At 37.2% G+C, this 22,477-nt stretch overlaps 1 protein-coding gene across 7 annotated transcripts in view; it reads left to right on the top strand.

Moving 5' to 3' along the window:
* ARL6IP6 (ARF like GTPase 6 interacting protein 6) overlaps positions 1 to 12,338 on the top strand; it is a gene marked incomplete at its 5' end in the record, with an annotated part of 39,565 nt that extends 27,227 nt beyond the window's left edge. For 2 of the 7 annotated variants that reach the window (XM_082465185.1, XM_082465191.1), the window contains 3 exons: positions 2,638 to 2,662; positions 5,636 to 5,680; positions 8,162 to 12,338. In XM_082465185.1, coding sequence (XP_082321311.1) covers positions 2,638 to 2,662; positions 5,636 to 5,680; positions 8,162 to 8,197 — 106 coding nt within the window. In that variant the 3' untranslated portion in view covers positions 8,198 to 12,338. Of the gene's footprint in view, positions 1 to 2,637; positions 2,663 to 5,620; positions 5,681 to 8,161 lie in introns of those variants that run through there. The other 5 variants (XM_082465186.1, XM_082465192.1, XM_082465187.1 and 2 more) reach the window with 4 other exon arrangements.
* Positions 12,339 to 22,477: the final 10,139 nt, after the last annotated feature.

Below are 22,477 nucleotides of genomic sequence, written 5' to 3' on the forward strand. Positions count from 1 at the left end.
CGGAGCACAGGCTCCAGGCGTGCAGGCTTCAGTAGTTGTGGCACGTGGGCTCAGTAGTTGTGGCTTGCGGGCTCCAGAGCGCAGGCTCAGTCGTTGTGCACGGACCCAGCTGCTCCGCGGCATGTGGGATCCTCCCGGACCAGGGCTCCAACCCGTGTCCCCTGCATTGGCAGGCGGACTCCCAACCACTGCGCCACCAGGGAAGCCTGGAATACACTTTGAAGAGGAAGGTTTTAGGACAAAAGTTGGCAAACTTTTTCTGTAAGGGTCCAAGTGGTATTTTTGGCTTTGTGGGCCATGTGGTCCCTGTTACAACTCTTCAGCTCTGCCATTGTAGCACCAAAGCACCCAAAGACAATACATAAAGGAATGAGTGAGACTATGTTCCAATAAAAAGAAATAGGTGGCAGGATAGGTGTATCTTAGTTTGCCAAGACCTCCTTTAGGAGACGACTCTGAAATTAGATATTGCTTATAAAAAATTTCTAATTTTTGGTCAAAAAGTATATATATGTTTATATATATTCATTGTAAGAGGGAGTGGGCTTGTTTGTTCAGGTTAGTTTTATAGTTGTTAGGATATAACACACATTTCTAAAAATCTCACTTTACACTAATTTATACTAATTTATAATAATTACTGCACACCTAAATGGTAAACATAATAACTTTTCCTGAATATCTGAGTTTTAATGAATAAATGATGATGATAAAGTAGTGATGAAAGGTCGGCTAAAGGCTGTTTGAACAAACAGGAAAGCTTACAATTTGAGGATGTTTAAAATTATAACAATATAAATGAGACAGTTATAAAAAACCCATTGTATTTTACTCACTTCTATTAGATTGCGAGTCTGCAAGTTACTTCCTTGCCAAGTATGGGAAGAATTTTTCAGGGTTAAGGAATAGACTAGGAACTATAAGTAAAACTAGCTTCCTTTTACCAGGCCTTGTACAGAGAAGGAAGGATGAAGTGCCTGCCCTGTAAAATTGCAAAGTTATAGAGGTCAAAGAAAGGTCAGGTAGGAGAGAGTCTGGAACTAGCGAAATGTTGAAACAGCAGAAGACCTCAAATCCATTCTAAAGTAGGCCAAGGGCTGTGGTGTTCCATATAAAAAGGATCAAAAGGCAGAGTTGAATCATCCAAAGTAAGATCTGAATAACTAGAGTTCACAACCTTTGTAGTCCGAACTAGAATCTCACTAGCTAGCACTATCCATCATCCATCCGTCCGTCTTACATCCCTTTCCCATTTTTTTCTGTAACTATTCCAAATCTTCACTTTGCATTTTAGTTTTCAGTGGACTTCACTTCCAGTTTCGTGAAAGGTCATCATGAGAGAACTTCCTGCTTCTTCCCTCCCCCTTTCATGATTACGAACTTAAATTTACATCCACTTTCATCATACCACCCATTCCTCTTATCTCAGAATAAAGTGTTCTTCTCCCAATTTTACTTCCTTTGTTGTAGATCCACCGACCCCCCTTCCCACTGCACCTCCCTTTTTCATATATCTTCAGCCTTTCCTTTTATATCCAATATTCTTGTTAGGATATTTTTTAAACATTCAAGTTTCTCCTGTGTTAGAGAAAAAAATCCTCATGCCCAGATCTCTTCATAGCTAAATATCTTATAAGACTAGAGAAGAGATAGTCCCTGTTTCACAGTGACTGTAGTTGCTACCACGTGTGTCGTGCGTTCACTCCTACACTACAATTTTTCTCCTTGAATTGACTGCAGAACTCTTAATTACAAAATTTAACATTCATTTTCAATCCATTATTTGAAACGGTTTATCATTCCTTTTCAAAATGCTTTTCTTTCTTAAAAATTTCTCTGGCATCACTCCCTCCTGTTTTGTTTTGTTTTCTGTCCAGCTTTCTGATCACTATTTCTCACTTGTGGAATCCCTTTTCATAAGCTACTACTTTGAGTAGCAGAAGTCTGTCCAAAGATTTCTGAGTCTGTCTAGCCTATCTTGAGCCTCTGTCCTGAGAATCTTCCTTTTGGTTTTCATTTGTATTTCCTGTTGCTTACCGGGAGTTTTTACTTCAGTGTCCCACAGGTATTTGCAGTTTAGCACATCTAAAATTGACTTCATTATTTCCCACTTCCCACCGACCTGTGTCTTCTCTTGGGTTCCCTATCATGGTGAACGGTGTTTCATCCAGCCAGTAACTCAAATGAGAAACCTGGCACCACCTTCAGTTCTTCCTTCTCCCCCAGTAACTCCAGCCAGTCAAGGATAAAAAATAATGGTTGACATTTATTGTGTTTATGATCGTGTGCTCAGTAAATGGGAGGCACTGCAACAAGTGCTTGTTAATAGTATCTCATTTAGTCTTCACAGGAACACTAAAGAGAGGAATTATTAACCTTATTTTAAAGATGGGGAATTAGATTTCCAGGTAGGCTAAAGTAGTCCTGTAAATAATAGAGCCATGTTTAAACACCCTGTGGAAGGAAAGTTAGCTTTCCAAGTCTTTCACTCTCACCATACCAAACTATTAACCATTTCCTGCATTCTCCATTGTGTGTGGCTTCTGCGCATATTGTATTTGTTTAGAACTCTAAATTCGTCCTACTCAGTTTTAGCTCAGGTATTGACTCTTCTTTAAAATCTCTCCCCTTCTACAGATCGAATGGCTCCTTTGTCTTCCAGGTAATGCTGTCTGCAGAACTTTACTTAGCGCACTATGTCACTAGACACATCTTTGAGGACAACATTGATTCTTGCTTACTTCTCTGTCTCCCATATATAATGCCTGATACAGAGAATTCATACTGTAAATTTTGGTGAAGTAAAATAATGGAAAGAAAGTTAAGAAAATTGTAAAATAAAGAACTTTAGAGTATAAAGGGTGAATGTAATATATGTTGGTTTTTTCTTAATGAGAGACATAGCATTTCCTCAATGAAGAAAGCTTTCTCTTTTAAATTCTAACCCTTATTTCTTAAATAACACTGGTAAAGTTAATTGGAATACACACAGTTCCCCAGCAATTTCTGTAAGTAATTTGTTGTATCATTTTGTGTTTCTGAAAGCAACATAAAAAATGCTTGGTAAGAGACTGAAATATGGTGAGGTTTAGTATTTTCTTTCAGATTTTGGGTTTGGGTTAAGAACTTTTGACTCCAGATAAAGAACTGATAGTTACTCCAACCAAGTTCACACAGCTTAAAATTCTTTAGGAATTAGAGATTTCTTGGCTAGGTATAGAATGAGAAATAAAAGGCAGCTCAGATGTGTGAAGAAGGAATAGATTAGTACCAGCTAGTTCATCCTGTCTCCTACTGAGCCAGTCAGACACAGAAACAAATAGCCAGCTGGTTCTTAATGTAGGACCTTAATATAATTTCTTATTCTGGCAAGCAGAGAGCTTTCTGCTTAGAGCAAAATCAGTTGGCAGTGATGCTACTGTATTCAATTGCAGGAGTTCTGTCATAAAAACATGTCTGAAATGTGGGAATATATGTGAGGGAAAGGAAATACAGGAATTAATATGGTAAGGAATGAAGATTTCAAGAAAGTGGAGTCTAGTATGTAGTACAGAGATTCAGTTTGGAGTCAACCAAGCCAAGGTTAGAGTAAAAACAATAAACAACATGAAATGAAAAAAGAGCTGCTAATCTGTTTGGTCTCTCTCTTAAATAAACAAAGGTAATTTATTTGAAACTTTTGACAGTGGCTTATTCAGTGCTTTTATTTGTGGTTCAAAAGTAAGAGCATAGTCACTTAAATTGCCAGAATCATTGAATTAATTTGAATCTTAAATTTGAAATGTATTCCATTCCTGAATAAATGAAAATAATTAAGGTATATGATGATGTATTCACTTTCCAAGTTTCTGTTAAATATCAATATAAATATATTGCTAGAAAGTACATTTCCAGATTACAAAATCTAGATATAAATAGTGGAAGTCTGAGTTTTCTAGTGAATTATAAAGGGAGGCGTGATTATGAACCATTGGAAGAGGGTAATACCAAGCAGAAATGCACACAAACCTATAATTCTTCAGTCTTGTTCTTCCCTCCACCTCCTGAGTCTGCTTGTATGTTATTGTTTGTTTCTCTGTTTTGGATTGGGGATGGGTCTAAATTTAGGTGTTTTACTTAGAAGGAAGGAAGAGTTGAAGTAGAAGATGAAAAGAATTTTTAAAAATCTCTTCTGTAGCTAAGCTTTCTTTTCTGTACTAGATAGATAGTGGCTAACATTTATTGATCATTTGGTATGTGCCAGACACCTGATTCTCATAACAACTTTATAAGGGTAGATTTTATTTTTATTTCCATTTTGGGAAATTGAGGCTCAGAGGTCAAACAATTCTTCTGGCTTCATAGTACCTTGTAAGTGGCAAAGCTTGGCCCTCAAACCATCTCTGTTTAGCTACAGAGCTCAAACTCTTAACCACTAACAGGAACCACATGAGTACCTTTTTTGTAGGGTTCTTTATTATTAGAAGGGAGTTCTTTAGAACCAAAACAAAATGGTACCTTTTTATAACTAATCTTTTAGGATATGGAAATAGTTCTATTATAATAAGCCTTTCTTTGTAACCATATTTTCTCTAGTAATTTTTTATTAAACAATATCTCCCATTTCCATTTTGATTTCAGAAATGTATTGCAGTGGACTAGAACTTTATCTCAGGATAATAAAATCCACATTTAGGAATCCTAATATTTACTTTGGGAAACATTCTGGTTTTGTCATTGAGTTCTCTGTGTATTTTTCTACCTATTTTTAAATGGTCAACTGAATAGTCAGGTCTTAAAATTTTGGATTAGTATGTTAAATGAGGTCATATATTAATTTTCATTATATTCGTGTGTCTCTTTGATAGATTCTTTGGTACTAAAATATTTATGTATTGATAGTTATACTCCCTACATCATTGTTTCAGTTTAAGCACAGGTAATGTTGATGAATTAACCTATTTTAATAGGTAGGAAAAAACCTACATAATCTCATTCAAGTGTTTTTACTTATTCTGTCTCTGCTACTTGAATAGTCATAGAAATTTAAAACTGTAAGGGATCTTAAGATTATCTGATCCAGTCCTTTACTTGATAACCATGAAATCTTAAGTGTGTAAGTTCACTTCTCCTGGTTTTGTCCTTTTCCCTTTATACCACAGTATCTCATTTGCTAGTCCATTGCCACATCTTTGAAAATTGACATCAAGGAAAGTTGACCTTGTTAACTCTGTTATTTGCTCTGCTCACTTGTATTTTATATCCAGTTGACAAAAAAGCATTTTGAGCAAAGGGGTATTTTAGGGAAATTAATCTGTACAATATGTTTTAGGTATAAGGAGAGAATGAATTGGAAAGAATTTCATCATGAATTTGTTTTCTCGGTCACATTTATATATGAAATAATAATTGGGCAATAAGTACATTAGTTATGAGAAAAACAACTGTTAAAACCACAACAACAAACTCTGTAGGTCCATTAAAATTAAAAAAGACTGATAATACTAAATGTTGGTGACACTGGAGCAACTGAAACTCCCATATGTTGTTGGTAGAAGTGTAAAGTAATCAACTATTTAGGGGAAATGTTTGATGCTTTCTACTAAAGCCACATTTACCATACATCTACCTTATAACCCAGCAATTGCATTCCTAGGACTTCCCAAGAGAAATGAGTGCAGATGCTTACCACCCACCACAGGTACGTGTACATAGTATCATGTTCATAGTAGCTCTCTTTATAGGAGCACCAAATTGGAAACAACCTGAATTCCCAGTAGTAGAATGGATAAATAAATTTTGGTATTTTTATACAATGGAGTACTAAACTGTAATACAGAAGAACACACCAGTGCTACGTACAGCACTGTGGATGAATTTCACAAACACTACTGAGAGAAAGAATGCAGACACAAAAGAATACATCATGATGCCATGTAAATGGAGTTTCAACAGCAGGTGAAACAAGTCATCATGATAGCAAACAGTGTGGTAGTTATCTGAGGGTTTGGGGGAGGGAAGGTGGATATTGACAGGGAAGAGGAACAAAGGAGCTTTCTCTGGTACTAGAACTGTTCTGTATTTGATCTGGATGGTAGGTACATGAGGGTATACCGTAATAAAGATTCATTGATCTGTATATATGTTAGGCATTTGCACTTTACTGTGTATACTTTAAAAAGTAAAATGCATATATATAAAGAGAGATTGAGTAAAATAGGCACCATACTTAGTCATAATTTTTCAATTCAAAACTTGCCGTCTACAAGAAATAAATGAAAGGCTTTGACAAAGGGGAATCAAGATACCTTCAGCTTTTTACAGGACTTCAAAGATCACAAGAGTCATAGGGAAAACTTACCAGGGGTTCTCTGTATCTTCCTAGGGAGGAAAATCATGGTGGGTGTTTGAAAAGGAGCTTTAAATCAAGCGATTTGTCAAAGATTTTTAGTCCCCTGCCTGGCAGTACATGTGTGACAATGGCTACAACGTTCCCAGTGGGAGTATGGTGCGTTTAAGGTGGTAGAAAGACTAAGAACCACTGCTCTGGAGTATTTCTTCATTGCCATTAGAATTCCTTGTTGTGCCTGGTTTGTGACGGTCACTAAGCATTTGAGCTTGTATATCTCAGTAAAGTTCAATTATATCAACATTGTAGTTATTATAATTTCCTAAAGTTCAGTAAACTGTACTTTAGAGATTTTTCTATTTTTGTGGGAATGCAGGGTCTCAAACTAGTAGAAGAGAACAATTAACTCCTGAAATTCTGTTCCATGATTAACTTTGTTAGTATGAATTTAAATGTTCTCAGGTCAGTAGTATTTTTTTTTTTTTTTACAGTGAATGATAATGCTGATAGTTATGATTAGATTTCTCTTCACTAATCAATTTTTGGAGGAATTCTTTTTTTTTAAAGGAGCAAAGCATTTAGTGTATCTATTTTATTTTACCGTACAGTAGGTAGGTAATACAGCTAGGTAGATTAGCCCTTAATGGCACATGAGAAGCATCTTAAACTAGTCCCAGTTGAGTAAGATTGAGTGGAGAGGGTAAATAATAACTCCCATGGACCAGAACAGGGGGCCATCAGGATACATCAGGGTCTTCTATAGTCTCAGGTGAATGCAAAGGGGTTGTTCTTCGAAGAGAGTATCTTCTTTACTTCCTGCCACTGATCTTACTGGACTGGAAATCATTATAATGAGGTGTCTTCAGATGTTAATTTTGATCTAAGTACTTCCCTGGCTTTGATCTGTGCTTTGGAAAGAAGAGGACAAAGGGAATGATAACCCTCTCAGCCCAGGGCCCTTATTACTTATGACTTTCCATTGTTACTACTGCTGGTGTATACCTCCTCATATGTCCTTGATTTGGATTGCTCCTGTGAGAAGATTCTTTTCTGCCTCTGACACCAATTGGACCCTACCTTCTATTCTTTTTAGCATGTCTCATCCTTATTAGGATAAGCAAAGAGTATTACTGCAATACAATTAGTGCAAGGAGTGTTAAGAAAATGTAGTAAAATAAGTAAAATTGCTGCTTGATAAAGGGAACAAATGTCACATGAGCTAGATGGCGCTCATAGTAACCATTAAACAGTGTCTTTGCTGACACCTAGGAACTCATTGAAAGCCACTTAAGTAACCTATTAAGTTGAGAACTGAAATGTCTATAAAAGACATAATCTGATTTATGACTCACATATGGACAAGTGCTGTTTTTAGTGCTCAAAGAAAAAGTAGAATTCCTTCATGTAATCTAAAAAAATGGTACAAACAGGACAAATACTTGAAATAATATGTATTTTAAATTATAAGTGAGAACAAGAGAGTGGGGAAACACAATGCTAATTTAAATGAAAGAACATGCTTGTTATGTAACAAGATATGTACCTGAGAATTAGGTGATGGTACACACATGTGATTATGAGGCACAGTAAAGAAGTTATAGGGATCAAACTGAGCATTTTGCTCTAAGTAATGAAATTGAAAAAATTATATTTGATAACCAAGACTTATAATTCTGAAGATGTCTAATACTCTTTTTTAACTTGTATATTAATGTATAAAAGATATTTGGGAAACATGTTTCCAGATTGTAAGCATATTCGGTAAAAACTGATGGTGTTTTCGTTATACCAAATTACATTTTCCTTTTTTCGTTTGTTTTTTTCTCCCCCTAGGAAACTGACTGGACATTCTTTCCACATGGGCTATAGTATGGCAATTTTGAATGGCATTGTAGCTGCTCTTACTGTAGCTTGGTGCCTCATGTAAACCCACACTGAAGCAATATTCTTGACAAAACTTAGTCATGATTGCTTTGTAATAACAGGGAAGAACATCATTGCCTACTCAGAAGACCAAGAAACCTGCTGCTCATTATGTGGTTCAGATATCATCATCATTATGGAGGACTTTTTAAGCATCGTTCTAGAGCCTAGGCATTGGGAATATCTAAGTATTAAGTTTCAAGTAATGCTTAAAAGTGTAAGATGTTTACCTCATCTTTTTACTTTTGTGTGCATTGTCCTTATAAGTTGTAGAAAACATTTTAATGGAACTCAAACTCGAAAACTTGGATGCAGAACATCCTGTATCAATGCCTGCCTTTCCATGTATATGTATATACTACATTTTTGCTAAGAAATACTGATAGTACTGTTTGAGATAGAAATATTTCTTATTTATTCATTATATTAGGAAAGCAAACAATGCCTACTACTTTGACATTTTACAGAAGCTACTTTTAAATCAGAATATTTAGTTTTCGATATATAGAAGGTGCATTTATATTTTTTAATGGGCTATGGTTCTTTATGTGTTTTTTTACATATTTTCCTACTATATCTTGAATTTGTATGTTTTTTAATTGTTACATCTAGGCAAATGTAAATGTTATTTTTTAGCTTGTGCAAACCTTAATACCTACCATTTTTAATAAGTATTTTGTCTTTTAAGAAAAGCACACTGGCCTGAGTTTAAAACTAAGTAAACTTATTTAAAAAAACAAAAACAAAAAAAACTGAAAAAAGTTTAATTATTTAAGCCATGAAAATATTCAGGAAATTTAAAGCTATTCACTATTTCCATTTTCACAATTCCAAATATTTATCATGGTGTATATATTACTTCAACAAAACTGATATTATCTTGTTTTTAATAAATATAAACCTGAAGTCTTTATGTTTAGAAATGCTTGAACTAGTTTGTTTTTAATCTCCAAAATTTGGTTACCAAAATAGAAAAGGTATTTTGATATAGTGTGTACATGTATAGTTTCCTTGTTTTCCTATTTAAATGTTCTTTTGTAATTGTGCTGTTTTGTTTTTTCATAGTAATTAAGCCTTAATTGTTCCCACTTCCTTTCTAAATACCTGTTTAGAATAGTCACTTCAATTTTAGAAAGATGGACTATTTTAAATACTGTTTTCCCTGGCCACAGAAAAACCTACATTAGGATAGCATTGTGTAGCAAAACTGCTTATTCAGGCCAAATGGGAAATGAGTATCTGCAGTGTGTTCCTGTTATCTGCTGATTGTTGTTACTGAGTAAATGATTTAATAATGTTTCTAAAAGTCTTAACATTTTTTTACTATTCAAAAACCTTTTATTGGAAATGCCAAATGCTGCTCTAATTTAAATTATCGGAAGTGTTTAGATTAATATGGGAGGAGGTGTAAGATATACACACATACATATACACAAATCCCATGGCTTAAGTATTCCTCCCAGAGTGGTTGTCATATGAACCTATTTTCACTTCCCGCCTTCCTCGCCCAACCTCCACCTTTCCGCCTAACCTTGGCTCTAAAGGGCTCTTCTCTCCACCTCCCAGGTCGTCCCCCCCCCCACCCCCATCATCAAATTTGGATAGCTTCTTCCAGATCTTTGTGTCTTATGACTAAGAAGAATATAGTAGACCCTTTACATGTAAATATCTGTAAGACATTATATCTATATATAATATAGATATATATCTGTAAGATACTTCTTCTGGAACTCTGTTTCTTTTGGACTAGCACTCCTCTTTCTTAGGAAATTTCTCTCTCCAGTCTAACATAGAATCCAGATATAAACTGTCCTGCTTCATTAGCAGAGTGATTGAGGATAAGTACCTAACCAAAGCTGGGCAAATTCTAGTTTCTTATCTTTTCTGGCCACAGTGATTGCAACAGGAATAGAGACATGACTTAAATTAGGCCAGTCCCTTCCCAGGATTTTTCAAGTTGAAATTAAGGTGAATTAAGCTGGGAAGATAAAAGCCCAGGAGGTGCTGGCAGCCAGGTTTTAGCCAAACTCAGTGGGAAAGAATAAGGCTGACACTGATGCTACTGATGACATTCCTCTAGTCCCTGAAGCCCAGTGGTGACCCTGCCATTCTTGAAATTTGGTTTTCTCACAGTTTTGAAAGCTGGAAGTCCAAGAATAGGGTGCCAGCATGGTTGGGTTCTAGTGAAGATAGCTGTCTTCTCATTGTATCCTACTTGGGTGGGGAGAGAGAGGGCTAGCTCTCTTCCTCTTAGAAAGACTCTAATCCCACCATGGGGGCTTTACCACGCATAACCTAATTACCTCCCAAAGGCCCCACCTCCTAATACCATTCTGTGGGGAGTTAGTTTCAACAAATGAATTTGGTGGGATTTGGGGGGCACAAACATGCAGTCCATAACAATATCCAGTACCAAAAGTGGGGTCTTTGAAAAGATAAGATAGACTTGGACTTCCCTGGTGGCGCAGTGGTTAAGAATCCACCAGCCAGTGCAGGGGACACGGGTTCGAGCCCTGGTCTGGGAAGATCCCACATACTGCGGAGCAACTAAGTCCCTGCACCACAACTACGGAGCATGTGCTCTAGAGCCCACGAGCCACAACTACTGAACCCGCGTGCCACAACTACTGAAGCCTGCGTGCCTAGAGCCCGTGCTCTGCAACGAGAAGCCACTGCAATGAGAAGCCCACGCACCACAACGTAGTGTAGCCCCCGCTCGCCACAACTAGAGAAATCCCGCGCGTACCATCGAAGACCCAACACAGCCAAAAATAAAAATAAATAAAAATTTTTTTCAGGTTCTAAAACACCAATATAATTACTTATTTAAAAAAAAAAAAAGACTTCCAGTAAAACATCTTAAAAGAGATTTTTCCATATTTGTCCATTTTTCCATTTCTGTTTACTTCATTATATCAGGACCCTGTGTTGCAAGCAACATATACCATCTAACTTAAGGAAAAGGAATTTATTGGAAGGATATCCAGTGACTCTCAGAACTGGTAGGCAGGAATCAAAAAAGTATTAGAGGGTCAAGGAGGAGGAAGCAAGGGGACTATTTGTTAGTGGGAAAGCCTGGTCAGGATGATAAAATGAATCCTTGTCATTTGTTCTTGTTCCTTGCAAGATCAGCTCCAGGTTCAGAGTCTTTGGAGAGATTGCCCAACTGGCCAAGACTTGGTCGTGTGCCTACTCCTTTTAGCTTCTATAATTGAAGGCAGCATCTGCAGTTCTTTTGGGATGGGTAAATGGATATCAAGCAACCAAAAAAGATAAATATTCACTAAAATTCACTCTTGACTGTTCAGTTTCCACACAGACACACTATTCCTTTCCTACGTAAGCTTCCAAAAGTAACTCGTGCCAAACAATGCAGCTATCATTTTCTACATCCAACGCCAGGACTTCAGATTATGTTCATTCCTCTAGTTTTGCCACATTCTCTTATTGATACTCTACAAATTACACTAAACAATCATTTTAATACAAACAACAGGAAAAAGAAATTTGTTAAAATACATATTGTATATGACAGCAAGAAAATAGAAGTTACTGTCTTATTTAAGATCCTGGTCATGAGACCTTCCTTTGCAGCTGTTCTTTTATCTTTGTTTTGGCTACTACCTTGGCAAATTAGGTTTCTTCCCTAATAGAGTGACCAAATTTTTTTTTCTGATGGGTCTAACATCTTGTTGGTTCTTTGCTACCATGTATGGTAGTATAACACACCCCAGAGAATCTTCAGTTTTCCCTCTATACTCTTCCCTGCTCATATTGTGTGGCAACAACTGTATTATAGGGGTAAAACGCCACAACTAACTTAGCAACCTTTTTTTTGCATGATTACCTGGTGGCATAAAGAATCTAAAATTATAATGTGACTGAACTTCCAATTCTTCCGAACTAATTTCTTTTGAACTCCTTCCTTAAGTACTAAAACCTTTAAAAACAACAGAGTCCAGAGTCAGAGGAACAAAAGGCAAAAACTTTGTGAGTGTATAATTGGGTGTAATAGTGAGAGGCCTCTTGGTTCTTGGACCTATGTAATATAGGAATGGGAGAAACAGCATCAAAAGTCAGTTGTTGGGGCGCAGTGGTTGAGAATCTGCTTACCAATGCAGGGGACCCGGGTTCGAGCCCTGGTCTGGGAAGATCCCACATGCCGTGGAGCAACTGGGCCCGTGAGCCACAATTACTGAGCCTGCGCGTCTGGAGCCTGTGCTCCGCAACAAGAGAGGCCGCGCACCGCGATGAAGAGTGGCCCCCGCTTGCCACAACTAGAGAAAGCCCTCGCACAGAAACGAAGACCCAACACAGCCATAAATAAATAAATAAACAAATACTTAAAAAAAAAAAAAAAAAGTCAGTTGTTGGATAAAAATATACACTACATCCAGAAAAACCCCAACTTTATTTTTTTTAATTAATTAATTTTTATTGATGTATAGTTGATTTACAATATTAGTTTCAGGTATAAATCACAGTGATTCAAAATTTTTTATAGATTATACTCCATTTAAAGTTATGAAATATTGGCTGTATTCCCTGTGCTGCACAATATATCCTTGTGGCTTATTTTATACAAAGTAATTTGCACCTCTTAATCCCCTACTCCTATCCCTATCTTGCCACTCCCTGCTACCCTCTCCCCATTGGTAACCACTAGTTTGTTCTCTGTATCTATGAGTCTTTTTCTTCCTGTTATATTCATTTATTTATGTTTTAGATTCCACAAATAAATGATAACATACAGTTTTTGGCTTTCTTCATGTGAGTTATTTCACTAAACATAATACCCTCCACGTCCATCCATGTTGTTGCAAATCCATTCCTTTCTGTGGCTGAGTATTCCATTTATATATATATGTATGTAAAACACTTCTTTATCCATTCATCCATTGATGGACACCTAGGTTGCTTCCATATCTTGGCAATTGTAAATAATGATACTGTGAACATTAGGGTGCATTTACCTTTTTGAATTAGTGTTTTTGTTTTCTTTGCATATATACCCAGGAGTGGAATTGCTGGATCATATATGGTAGTTTTAGTTTTTCGAGAAACAGCTGTACTGTTTTCCACAGTGGCTGTACCACTTTACATTCCCACCAACAGTGTACTAGGATTCCCTTTTTTCTACACCCTTGTCAGTATTTGTTATTTGTGTTCTTTTTGATGGTAGTCATTCTGACAGGTGTGAGGTGGTATCTCGTGGTTTTGATTTGTATTTCTCTAATGATTAGCAATAATAAGCATCCTTTCATGTGCCTGTTGGCCATCTGTATATCTTCTTTGGAAAAATGTCTATTCAATTCTTCTGCCCCCTTTTTTTTTTAACATCTTTATTGGAGTATAATTGCTTTACTGAGTTGTGTTTCTCCTGTATAACAAAGTGAATCAGCCATGTGTATACATATATCCCCATATCCACTCCCTCTTGCATCTCCCTCCTACCCTCCCTATCCCACCTCTAGGTGGTCACAAAGCACCGAGCTGATCTCCCTGTGCTATGCAGCTGCTTCCCACTAGCTAGCTATTTTACATTTGGTAGTGTATATATGTCAGTGCTACTCTCTCACTTCATCCTGCTTACCCTTACCCCCGCCATGTCCTCAAGTCCATTCTCTACGTCTGCATCTTTATTCCTGTCCTGCCCCTAGGTTCATCAGAATCTTTTTTTTTTTTTTTAGATTCCATATATATGTGTTAACATACGGTATTTGTTTTTCTCTTTCTGACTTAACTTCACTCTGTATGACAAAGACCCCAACTTTAAATGTTGTGTTTCAACTGGCTTCATATCTAAGTCTTCAATAGATTATTCCAATGTTCAGAAACAGCAGCTAATGGGAATTCCCTGGTGGTCCAGTGGTTAGGACTCAGCACTTTCACTGCTGGGGCCCAGGTTCGATCCCTGGTAGGGGAACTATGATCCCACAAGCCACACGGCGTGGCAAAAAAAAAAAAAAAGAGAAAGAAAGAAAAAAAACAGCAGCTGATAAGAGATAGGTTAACAAAACAAGAATTAAGTACATTATCTGACCTCTTCTGTGTAGTAAGTTTTTTTGACTAGAGCAGTGTTGTGAGAATCCATGATAATGTATACACTATTCAGTAAATCCATAAATGGTGGTGCTGCTAGAAGTATCACAGACAAGAAAAGCAAATCTTAGACCATAATATGTCTACCAATGAGGACAAAACTGCTAAAATGTTACCCCTTCTAATGCAGTTAGTTGGCTACCAGGTCGCAGGGCTGACCCCCCCAATATATGATACCATAAAAGGGCTCTTGGTAAAGTGGGGGTATGGGGGTGAAGATGGGGAGGGGATGTGAGAGTAGCCAGGAAAGCCTCTGAAAGTGCAGTTCTATCTGTAGACTCCATCCTTGCCATCCTGGCACTTTGTTTATCCTCCCATTAAGCACTGGCTTGACAGAAGGAGACTAACATTTACAGAATATGTTATCTTGTCTACCTGATTATTCAGAGCTTCTTTCACAGTGAGGGCTTTGCTGTGAGCATTAACATAGCTCAGACGTAGTCTCACATTCTGGATCCATTTTAAGAGATCCATCTGTATACCCCTTCCCAACCTTTCTTAAGTTGGCACCAGTTCTTGTCTAAGCCCCTGACAATCCAGCCAAACTGCTAGTTCATGCTCCATGAATATGCATAATCCTTATTTCATAGCATATCTCTTCAGGCCAAGGAGACAACAATATGAACTGCTTGAAGTTCTACTCCCTAGGAGGATTTTCCTTCCCTGTTCTTCACTGCCACCCATTAACAGGGGGTTTAATGCCCTCTACCACCTCATTTTTGACTGGTAGTAACATAATATCCAAACCACCTATGAGTCAAGCTTGGGTTTTTTTCCGAGTCAGTCAGTTATCCATAAGGAACTCTCATGAGGCCATAGTTTTGAGTTGAATGAAAAGAGGCAGTGTGACAGGAGAACGCATACTGGGAATGTGATCATACAACTACTCAGGCCTTTAGGACTAGTTCTCCTGAATGATGGAATTCAAAATATGGCCTAAGTCAGTAGTTCTCAACTGAGGGCAATTTTGCCTTCCAGAGGCAAAATTTAGCAATTTAGCTAAACATTTAGCAGTGTTTAGAGACGTTTTTTATTGTCATAATTGGGGGATGCCACTGGCAACTAGTTGATAGAGGCCAGAGATGCTGCTGAACATCCGTAATGCCTGGGACAGCTCCCCACTAGAAAGAATTATCAGCCAAAATGTCAGTAGTGCCGAGGTTGAGAAACCATGATCTATATTCATGACTAAGTGAATCAGATAATATCCTGTTCAGAATGGATAGCTGGTATTTGGAGTTCAAGATCAGGTGTTCATTCTCCAAAAAGGCCAAATACAAAGAGCCTATCTCTCAGAAGGAAGTTATTAGCCTAAGAGAACTTGTCTCTGTGCCAGAACCCTGTGGACCTCTGATTGGCAAGGTCTGTCACAGACACCAGTCATTAACTACTATGGCCTTGTATATTATTAAAGATTCCCCACATGATACTAGTCCTGGTCAGAGAATTCAGTTCATAGAAAAACCTACCCACAAAACATTTTCTTCCAATCTCCATATGCTGCCTATTGTGCTCAAGGGAGAAATGCTTCCACAGATGTTATGTACAACAATGCTATTGTTGAATTGGAAGCTGAGAACATATTTGGCCATTTAAAATTCCTTAAGCACTGGGCACAGAGGCAAAATGGATGTTAAGGTACTGACCGGAGTGACTGAGAACCCACCAAGGGGAAACTGAGTTACTGCTACACAACGGGAGCCAGGAGGAGTATGGACAAAACCCCAAAGGCCCTGAGTTGCTTCCATGTTAGACTCTCATATTAAGTTAGTGGAATATCACGACAGCCTTACACAGGCAGAGCCTCAAATCCCTCAAGAATGAGGTTTTGGTCACCCCACTGGATTGAAAACCTACACCTGTTGAGAGTTCTGGATGAAAGCAAGGGAACATGAAATAGATATTAGACAAAGTAATACCAGCTAGGTATTATTTTGGGTCTCACAACCAGTTTCAAAAAGCTAGAGCCGTCACCCGTATTTCTTTCTTTCCTGTGGCATGCGTGTATTTTAACTAACTTCCTTTTAATTTTTTTTCTTTGTTTCTCCCATTATTGTATGAAAGATTTTTGACAATGGCTATAACTACAATGCAGGGCATTGTTTGCAGAATATATTGTGATGGGATTACTGTAGGATTGGGGAGGAATGGACATTCCCTGTGATCCTGGATATGGAACTAAATATAGTAACCTATGAGACTTTTAATTTTCTTCCTGTGAAGAAAGATCAGTGCATTCTGAATTGAACGAGCAATGGTTGTACATTATGGTAGATGAGATAATTTTTTGAAGTGTAATCATGTGAAGTAGTGAGTATGTATATACTGGGCAGGAAAAGGAGTGGACTTTAGTGGGTATTTTGTCATTTATTGACTACTAAACCCCAAAACCCATTTTTATTTTGGGAGAATGTGAGTGTCTGTTAGAAGGCAAGGCTCTGTGTTGCATTAGAAAAGGCTAAAGAGAGTAGATATTTTCTTTCTCCCAAACTGATTGCTAATATGTAACCTTGGTGTCACCAATTGTACTGCTCCTGCCTGAGTTTTGAGTTGTGAATGGATGGCACCATAACTAACAGAAAACTTAGAATTCATTCGTAGTTGTGCCATTCTGTGGCACTGGCAATGGTTTCTAGCAGCGTTCTGCTGTGATTGGGCCAGTAATAGAATCCTAATCAGGCTGTTTTGATGCATAATTTTTCCTGTCTCTGCTACCAGGCTTTCCTTGGTTTCTGTCATTTTATGATCCTGGTTTTCTGATCTTTTCTTCAATTCTGTGAGCTACTCCCTAACCTTATAATAAAATTATTTTCTTCCTAGCCAGCTAAAATTAGATTCTGATGTTTAAAATCAAGTACTGAGAATTCATATATCAACTTTCCATCACTGCCTGTCCATGAAGTTTCTTGAAAAAACTTTGTTCCACCATGATTTCAGCCACCTAGACTCATTTCTTTTACTAATTTAAAAAATTATCATATGCTATCCAGCCTTATTATTTTATAATGACTCATCTTCCTAAAGAGTCTTTTAGACTCTTTTTAAATGTATACACTACTTAGGCTGAAGCTTACCTACAGCAGGTGCTCAGTAATTGTGTATGACATGTTTTGAACACAATTTGTGCGTAGAATTACAAAGTGGTAAAGGAAAAAAAATTTTTTTAATTTTGAAAGAAATGACTTCAGATCTTACATATCTTATAAATACATAAATGGACAATAAGCAAACTTACTACAAACAACATAAATAAGTGTTCCTTATACTAGCACAAATACCTTTTTATACAATGCTAAAATTTTTTCAAAAATACAAAGAAAGGTAATAGGAATGTATAAATAGCGTGATATTTGAAATAAAACATACCCTTGGATTTCCTTTAGGTCTAACCATTTGCAGTGACATAGGACTGAGCAGACAAGTGGTATAATTAAAGGAAAATCAGAATGCAATTAGATTTTCGTAAATTCATGTATCAGAACCACCCTCCACAGTAAATTAGTCTTAAATATTAAGTCACTGGGATAAAGACCTGAATTGTACAGAACTACAGGTCACTTCTCTGAGTAAAGAAGTATCCAGCAACATAAGATGGTTAGTCAACCATCAGTGCGTAGAATGATAATATTTTTACTTATAATCTGAAAAAGTTGTATACAACAAAACACCCAAATTTATGACACTAAACTCCCCTAGATACTGGAATTTGGGAAAACTCTACAAGAACATCCCAGAAAGATATACAAGTGGGCAGAAAAATGACAGATGTTTAACAGTGGACACCCTGGTAACATGGCGGGGAGGGGGGGGGGAATCCAATGTATTCATAAAGGACCACCAGGAAAAGTGTTAAAACAAATCGAAATACATACTTTGAGCTAAAGTAGCCTCTGCTACTCAAGAAAAAGAAATGTTTCAAATCCATGCTGAAAAGATGGACCAAAATTTTAAGTTTAAGAGCATGTTTTGGGGGGGGGTCTGGGGGGGAGTAGTCACTAGTGGTTTATTAAAACATCATAAAAGAAATGAATAGAATTAAAATGGACATGGGCAAATTCCCAATATATATATGAAATAATAAAGGATCCCTAGAGCTTGTAAGTGGTAGTGTTAGAAGAAAAATCCTCAGTGCATTGCAAAGTTATGATAGTTTCTACCTATAGATAGTATGGCCTAAAAATCTAGATAGCTTTGATAAAAGTTTATAAAACCACAAAAGATGAATGCTGCAGTTTTTGAAGGTGGAATACTTCAGAGATATAATTAATCTTGTGGGGAAAAAAGGGTTCTGGAAAGTGAGAGCTGTTTTGTGTTACCACTGTGAGAGAGCATTAAACTGAATGAAAATCACTGCCATTTACCCTAACAGCCTTTTCTTTGCAAACAAAACTTAAATAAAACAGTTTCCTTGCCACCTCTTCCAGCAACATACTCCCTGTTCCTCCCCCTATTCCCAGAAATCGGCATTGTTTTACAGCTGCTTACATGAAACTAACTGCTGAGATGGGCCCATCCTGGACTCAGTGAACTCATATTTTCCTTCTCTTTAGAGAAGACTGCAAGACCAGCCAGTTAGTGGCTTTGGGTCAGCTCCAGAATGGACCTGGATATTCAGTTTATACTGTGATATGTCAGGAAAGATATGAATTACTAAGAGCAATTTAAAGTTAAAATCCTGACACCCTCCAAACTTTTGTAGGTGTTGGCTTTGCTGCTGAAAGCTTAGCCTTTTTTTGTTGTTGTTGTTGTGTACTATCTTTATTGTAATCTCCTACCCAATTATCCTAGTTTTTCTGTCGTTGTTAGTACTTTTTTTTTTAACATCTTTATTGGAGTATAATTGCTTTACAATGGTGTGTTAGTTTCTGCTTTATAACAAAGTGAATCAGCTATACATATACATATATCCCCATATCTCCTCCCTCTTGCGTCTCCCTCCCACCCGCCCTATCCCTCCCTTCTATGTGGTCACAAAACACCAAGCTGATCTCCCTGTGCTGTGCAGCTGCTTCCCACTAGCTATCTATTTTACATTTGGTAGTGTATATCTGTCAATGCTACTCTCTCACTTCGTCCCAGCTTACCTTTCCCCCTTCCCGTGTCCTCAAGTCCATTCTCTACGTCTGTGTCTTTATTCCTGTCCTGCCTCTAGGTTCTTCATAACCTTTTTTTTTTTTTTTTGATTCCACATATATGTGTTAGCATACGGTATTTATTTTTCTCTTTCTGACTTACTTCACTCTGTATGACGGTCTCTAGGTCCATCCACCTCACTACAAATACCTCAATTTCGTTTCTTTTTCTGGCTGAGTAATATCCATTGTATAAATGTGCCACAACTTCCTTATCCATTCATCTGTCGATGGACACTTAGGTTGCTTCCATGTCCTGGCTATTGTAAATAGTGCTGCAATGAACATTGGGGTGCATGACTCTTTTTGCATTATGGTTTTCTCAGGGTATATGCCCAGTAGTGGGATTCCTGGATCATACGGTAATTCAACTTTTAGTTTTTTAAGGAACCTCCATACTGTTCTCCATAGTGGCTGTATCAATGCACATTCCCACCAACAGTGCAAGAGGGTTCCCTTTTCTCCACACCCTCTCTAGCATTTATTGTTTGTAGATTTTTTGATGATGGCCATTCTGACTGGTATGAGGTGATACCTCATTGTAGTTTTGATTTGCATTTCTCTAACGATTAGTGATGTTGAGCATCCTAACATGTGTTTGTTGGCAATCTGTATATCTTCTTTGGAGAAATGTCTATTTAGGTCTTCTGCCCATTTTTGGATTGTGTTGTTTGTCTTTTTGATATTGAGCTGCATGAGCTGCTTGTAAATTTTGGAGATTAATCCTTTGTCAGTTGCTTCATTTGCAAATAATTTCTCCCATTCTGAAGGTTGTCTTTTCATCTTGTTTATGGTTTCCTTTGCTGTGCAAAAGCTTTTAAGTTTCATTAGGTCCCATTTGTTTATTGTTGTTTTTATTTCCATTTCTCTAGGAGGTGGGTCAAAAAGGATCTTGCTGTGATTTATGTCATAGAGTGTTCTGCCTATGTTTTCCTCTAAGAGTTTTAGAGTGTCTGGCCTTACATTTAGGTCTTCAATCCATTTTGAGTTTATTTTTATGTATGGTGTTAGGGAGTATTCTAATTTCATTCTTTTACATGTAGCTGTCCAGTTTTCCCAGCACCACTTATTGAAGAGGCTGTCTTTTCTCCATTGTATATTCTTGCCTCCTTTATCAAAGATAAGGTGACCATATGCACGTGGGTTTATCTCTGGGCTTTCTATCCTGTTCCATTGATCTATATTTCTGTTTTTGTGCCAGTACCATACTGTCTTGATTACTACAGCTTTGTAGTATATAGTCTGAAGTCAGGGAGCCTGATTCCTCCAGCTCCGTTTTTCTTTCTCTAGATTGCTTTGGCTATTCAGGGTCTTTGGGTTTCTATACAAATTCTGAAATTTTTTGTTCTAGTTCTGTGAAAAATGCCATTGGTAGCTTGATAGGAATTGCATTGAATCTGTAGATTGCTTTGGGTGGTATAGTCATTTTCACAATGTTGATTCTTCCAATCCAAGAACATGGTATATCTCTCCATCTGTTTCTTTCATCTTCAATTTCTTTCATCAACGTCTTATAGTTTTCTGCATACAGGTCTTTTGTCTCCTTAGGTAGGTTTATTCCTAGGTATTTTATTCTTTTTGTTGCAGTGGTAAATGGGAGCGTTTCCTTAATTTCCCTTTCAGATTTTTCATCATTAGTGTATAGGAATGCAAGAGATTTCTGTGCATTAATTTTGTATCCTGCTACTTTACCAAATTCATTGATTAGCTCCAGTAGTTTTCTGGTAGCATCTTTAGGATTCTCTATGTATAGTATCATGTCATCTTGAAACAGTGACAGTTTTACTTCTTCTTTTCTGATTTGGATTCCTTTTATTTCTTTTTCTTCTCTGATTGCTGTGGCTAAAACTTCCAAAACTATATTGAATAATAGTGGTGAGAGTAGCCAACCTTGTCTTGTTCCTGATCATAGTGGAAATGGTTTCAGTTTTTCACCATTGAGAACGATGTTGGCTGTGAGTTTGTCATATATGGCTTTTATTATGTTGAGGTAAGTTCCCTCTATGCCTACTTTCTGGAGGGTTTTTATGTAAATGGGTGTTGAATTTTGTCGAAAGGTTTTTCTGCATCTATTGAGATGATCATATGGTTTTTCTCCTTCAGTTGGTTAATATGGTTGATCACATTGACTGATTTGGGTATACTGAAGAATCCTTGCATTCCTGGGATAAACCCCACTTGATCATGGTGTATGATCCTTTTAATGTGCTGTTAGATTCTGTTTGCCAGTATTTTGTTGAGGATTTTTGCATCTATGTTCATCAGTGATATTGGCCTGTAGTTTTCTTTCTTTGTGACATCTGTGTCTGGTTTTGGTATCAGGGTGATGGTGGCCTCGTAGAATGAGTTTGGGAGTGTTCCTCCCTCTGCTATATTTTGGAACAGTTTGAGAAGGATAGGTGTTAGCTCTTCTCGAAATGTTTGATAGAATTCGCCTGTGAAGCTATCTGGTCCTGGGCTTTTGTTTGTTGGAAGATTTTTAATCACAGTCTCAATTTCAGTGCTTGTGATTGGTCTGTTTATATTTTCTATTTCTTCCTGGTTCAGTCTCTGAAGGTTGTGCTTTTCTAAGAATTTGTCCATTTCTTCCAGGTTGTCCATTTTATTGGCATACAGTTGCTTGTAGTAATCTCTCATGATCCTTTGTATTTCTGCAGTGTAAGTTGTTACTTCTCCTTTTTCATTTCTAATTCTATTGATTTGAGTCTTCTCCCTTTTTTTCTTGATGAGTCTGGCTAATGGTTTATCAATTTTATCTTCTCAGAGAACCAGCTTTTAGTTTTGTTATTCTTTGCTCGTTTCCTTCATTTCTTTTTCATTTATTTCTGATCTGATCTTTATGACTTCTTTCCTTCTGCTAACTTTGGGTTATTTTTGTTCTTCTTTCTCTAATTGCTTTAAGTTTAAGGTTAGCTTGTTTATATGAGATGTTGCTTGTTTCTTGAGGTAGGATCGTATTGCTATAAACTTCCCTCTTAGAACTGGTTTTGCT

This window comes from Balaenoptera physalus, assembly GCF_965194825.1.
Source record: "Balaenoptera physalus genome assembly, chromosome: 6".
Taxonomy (NCBI): Eukaryota; Metazoa; Chordata; class Mammalia; order Artiodactyla; family Balaenopteridae; genus Balaenoptera; species Balaenoptera physalus.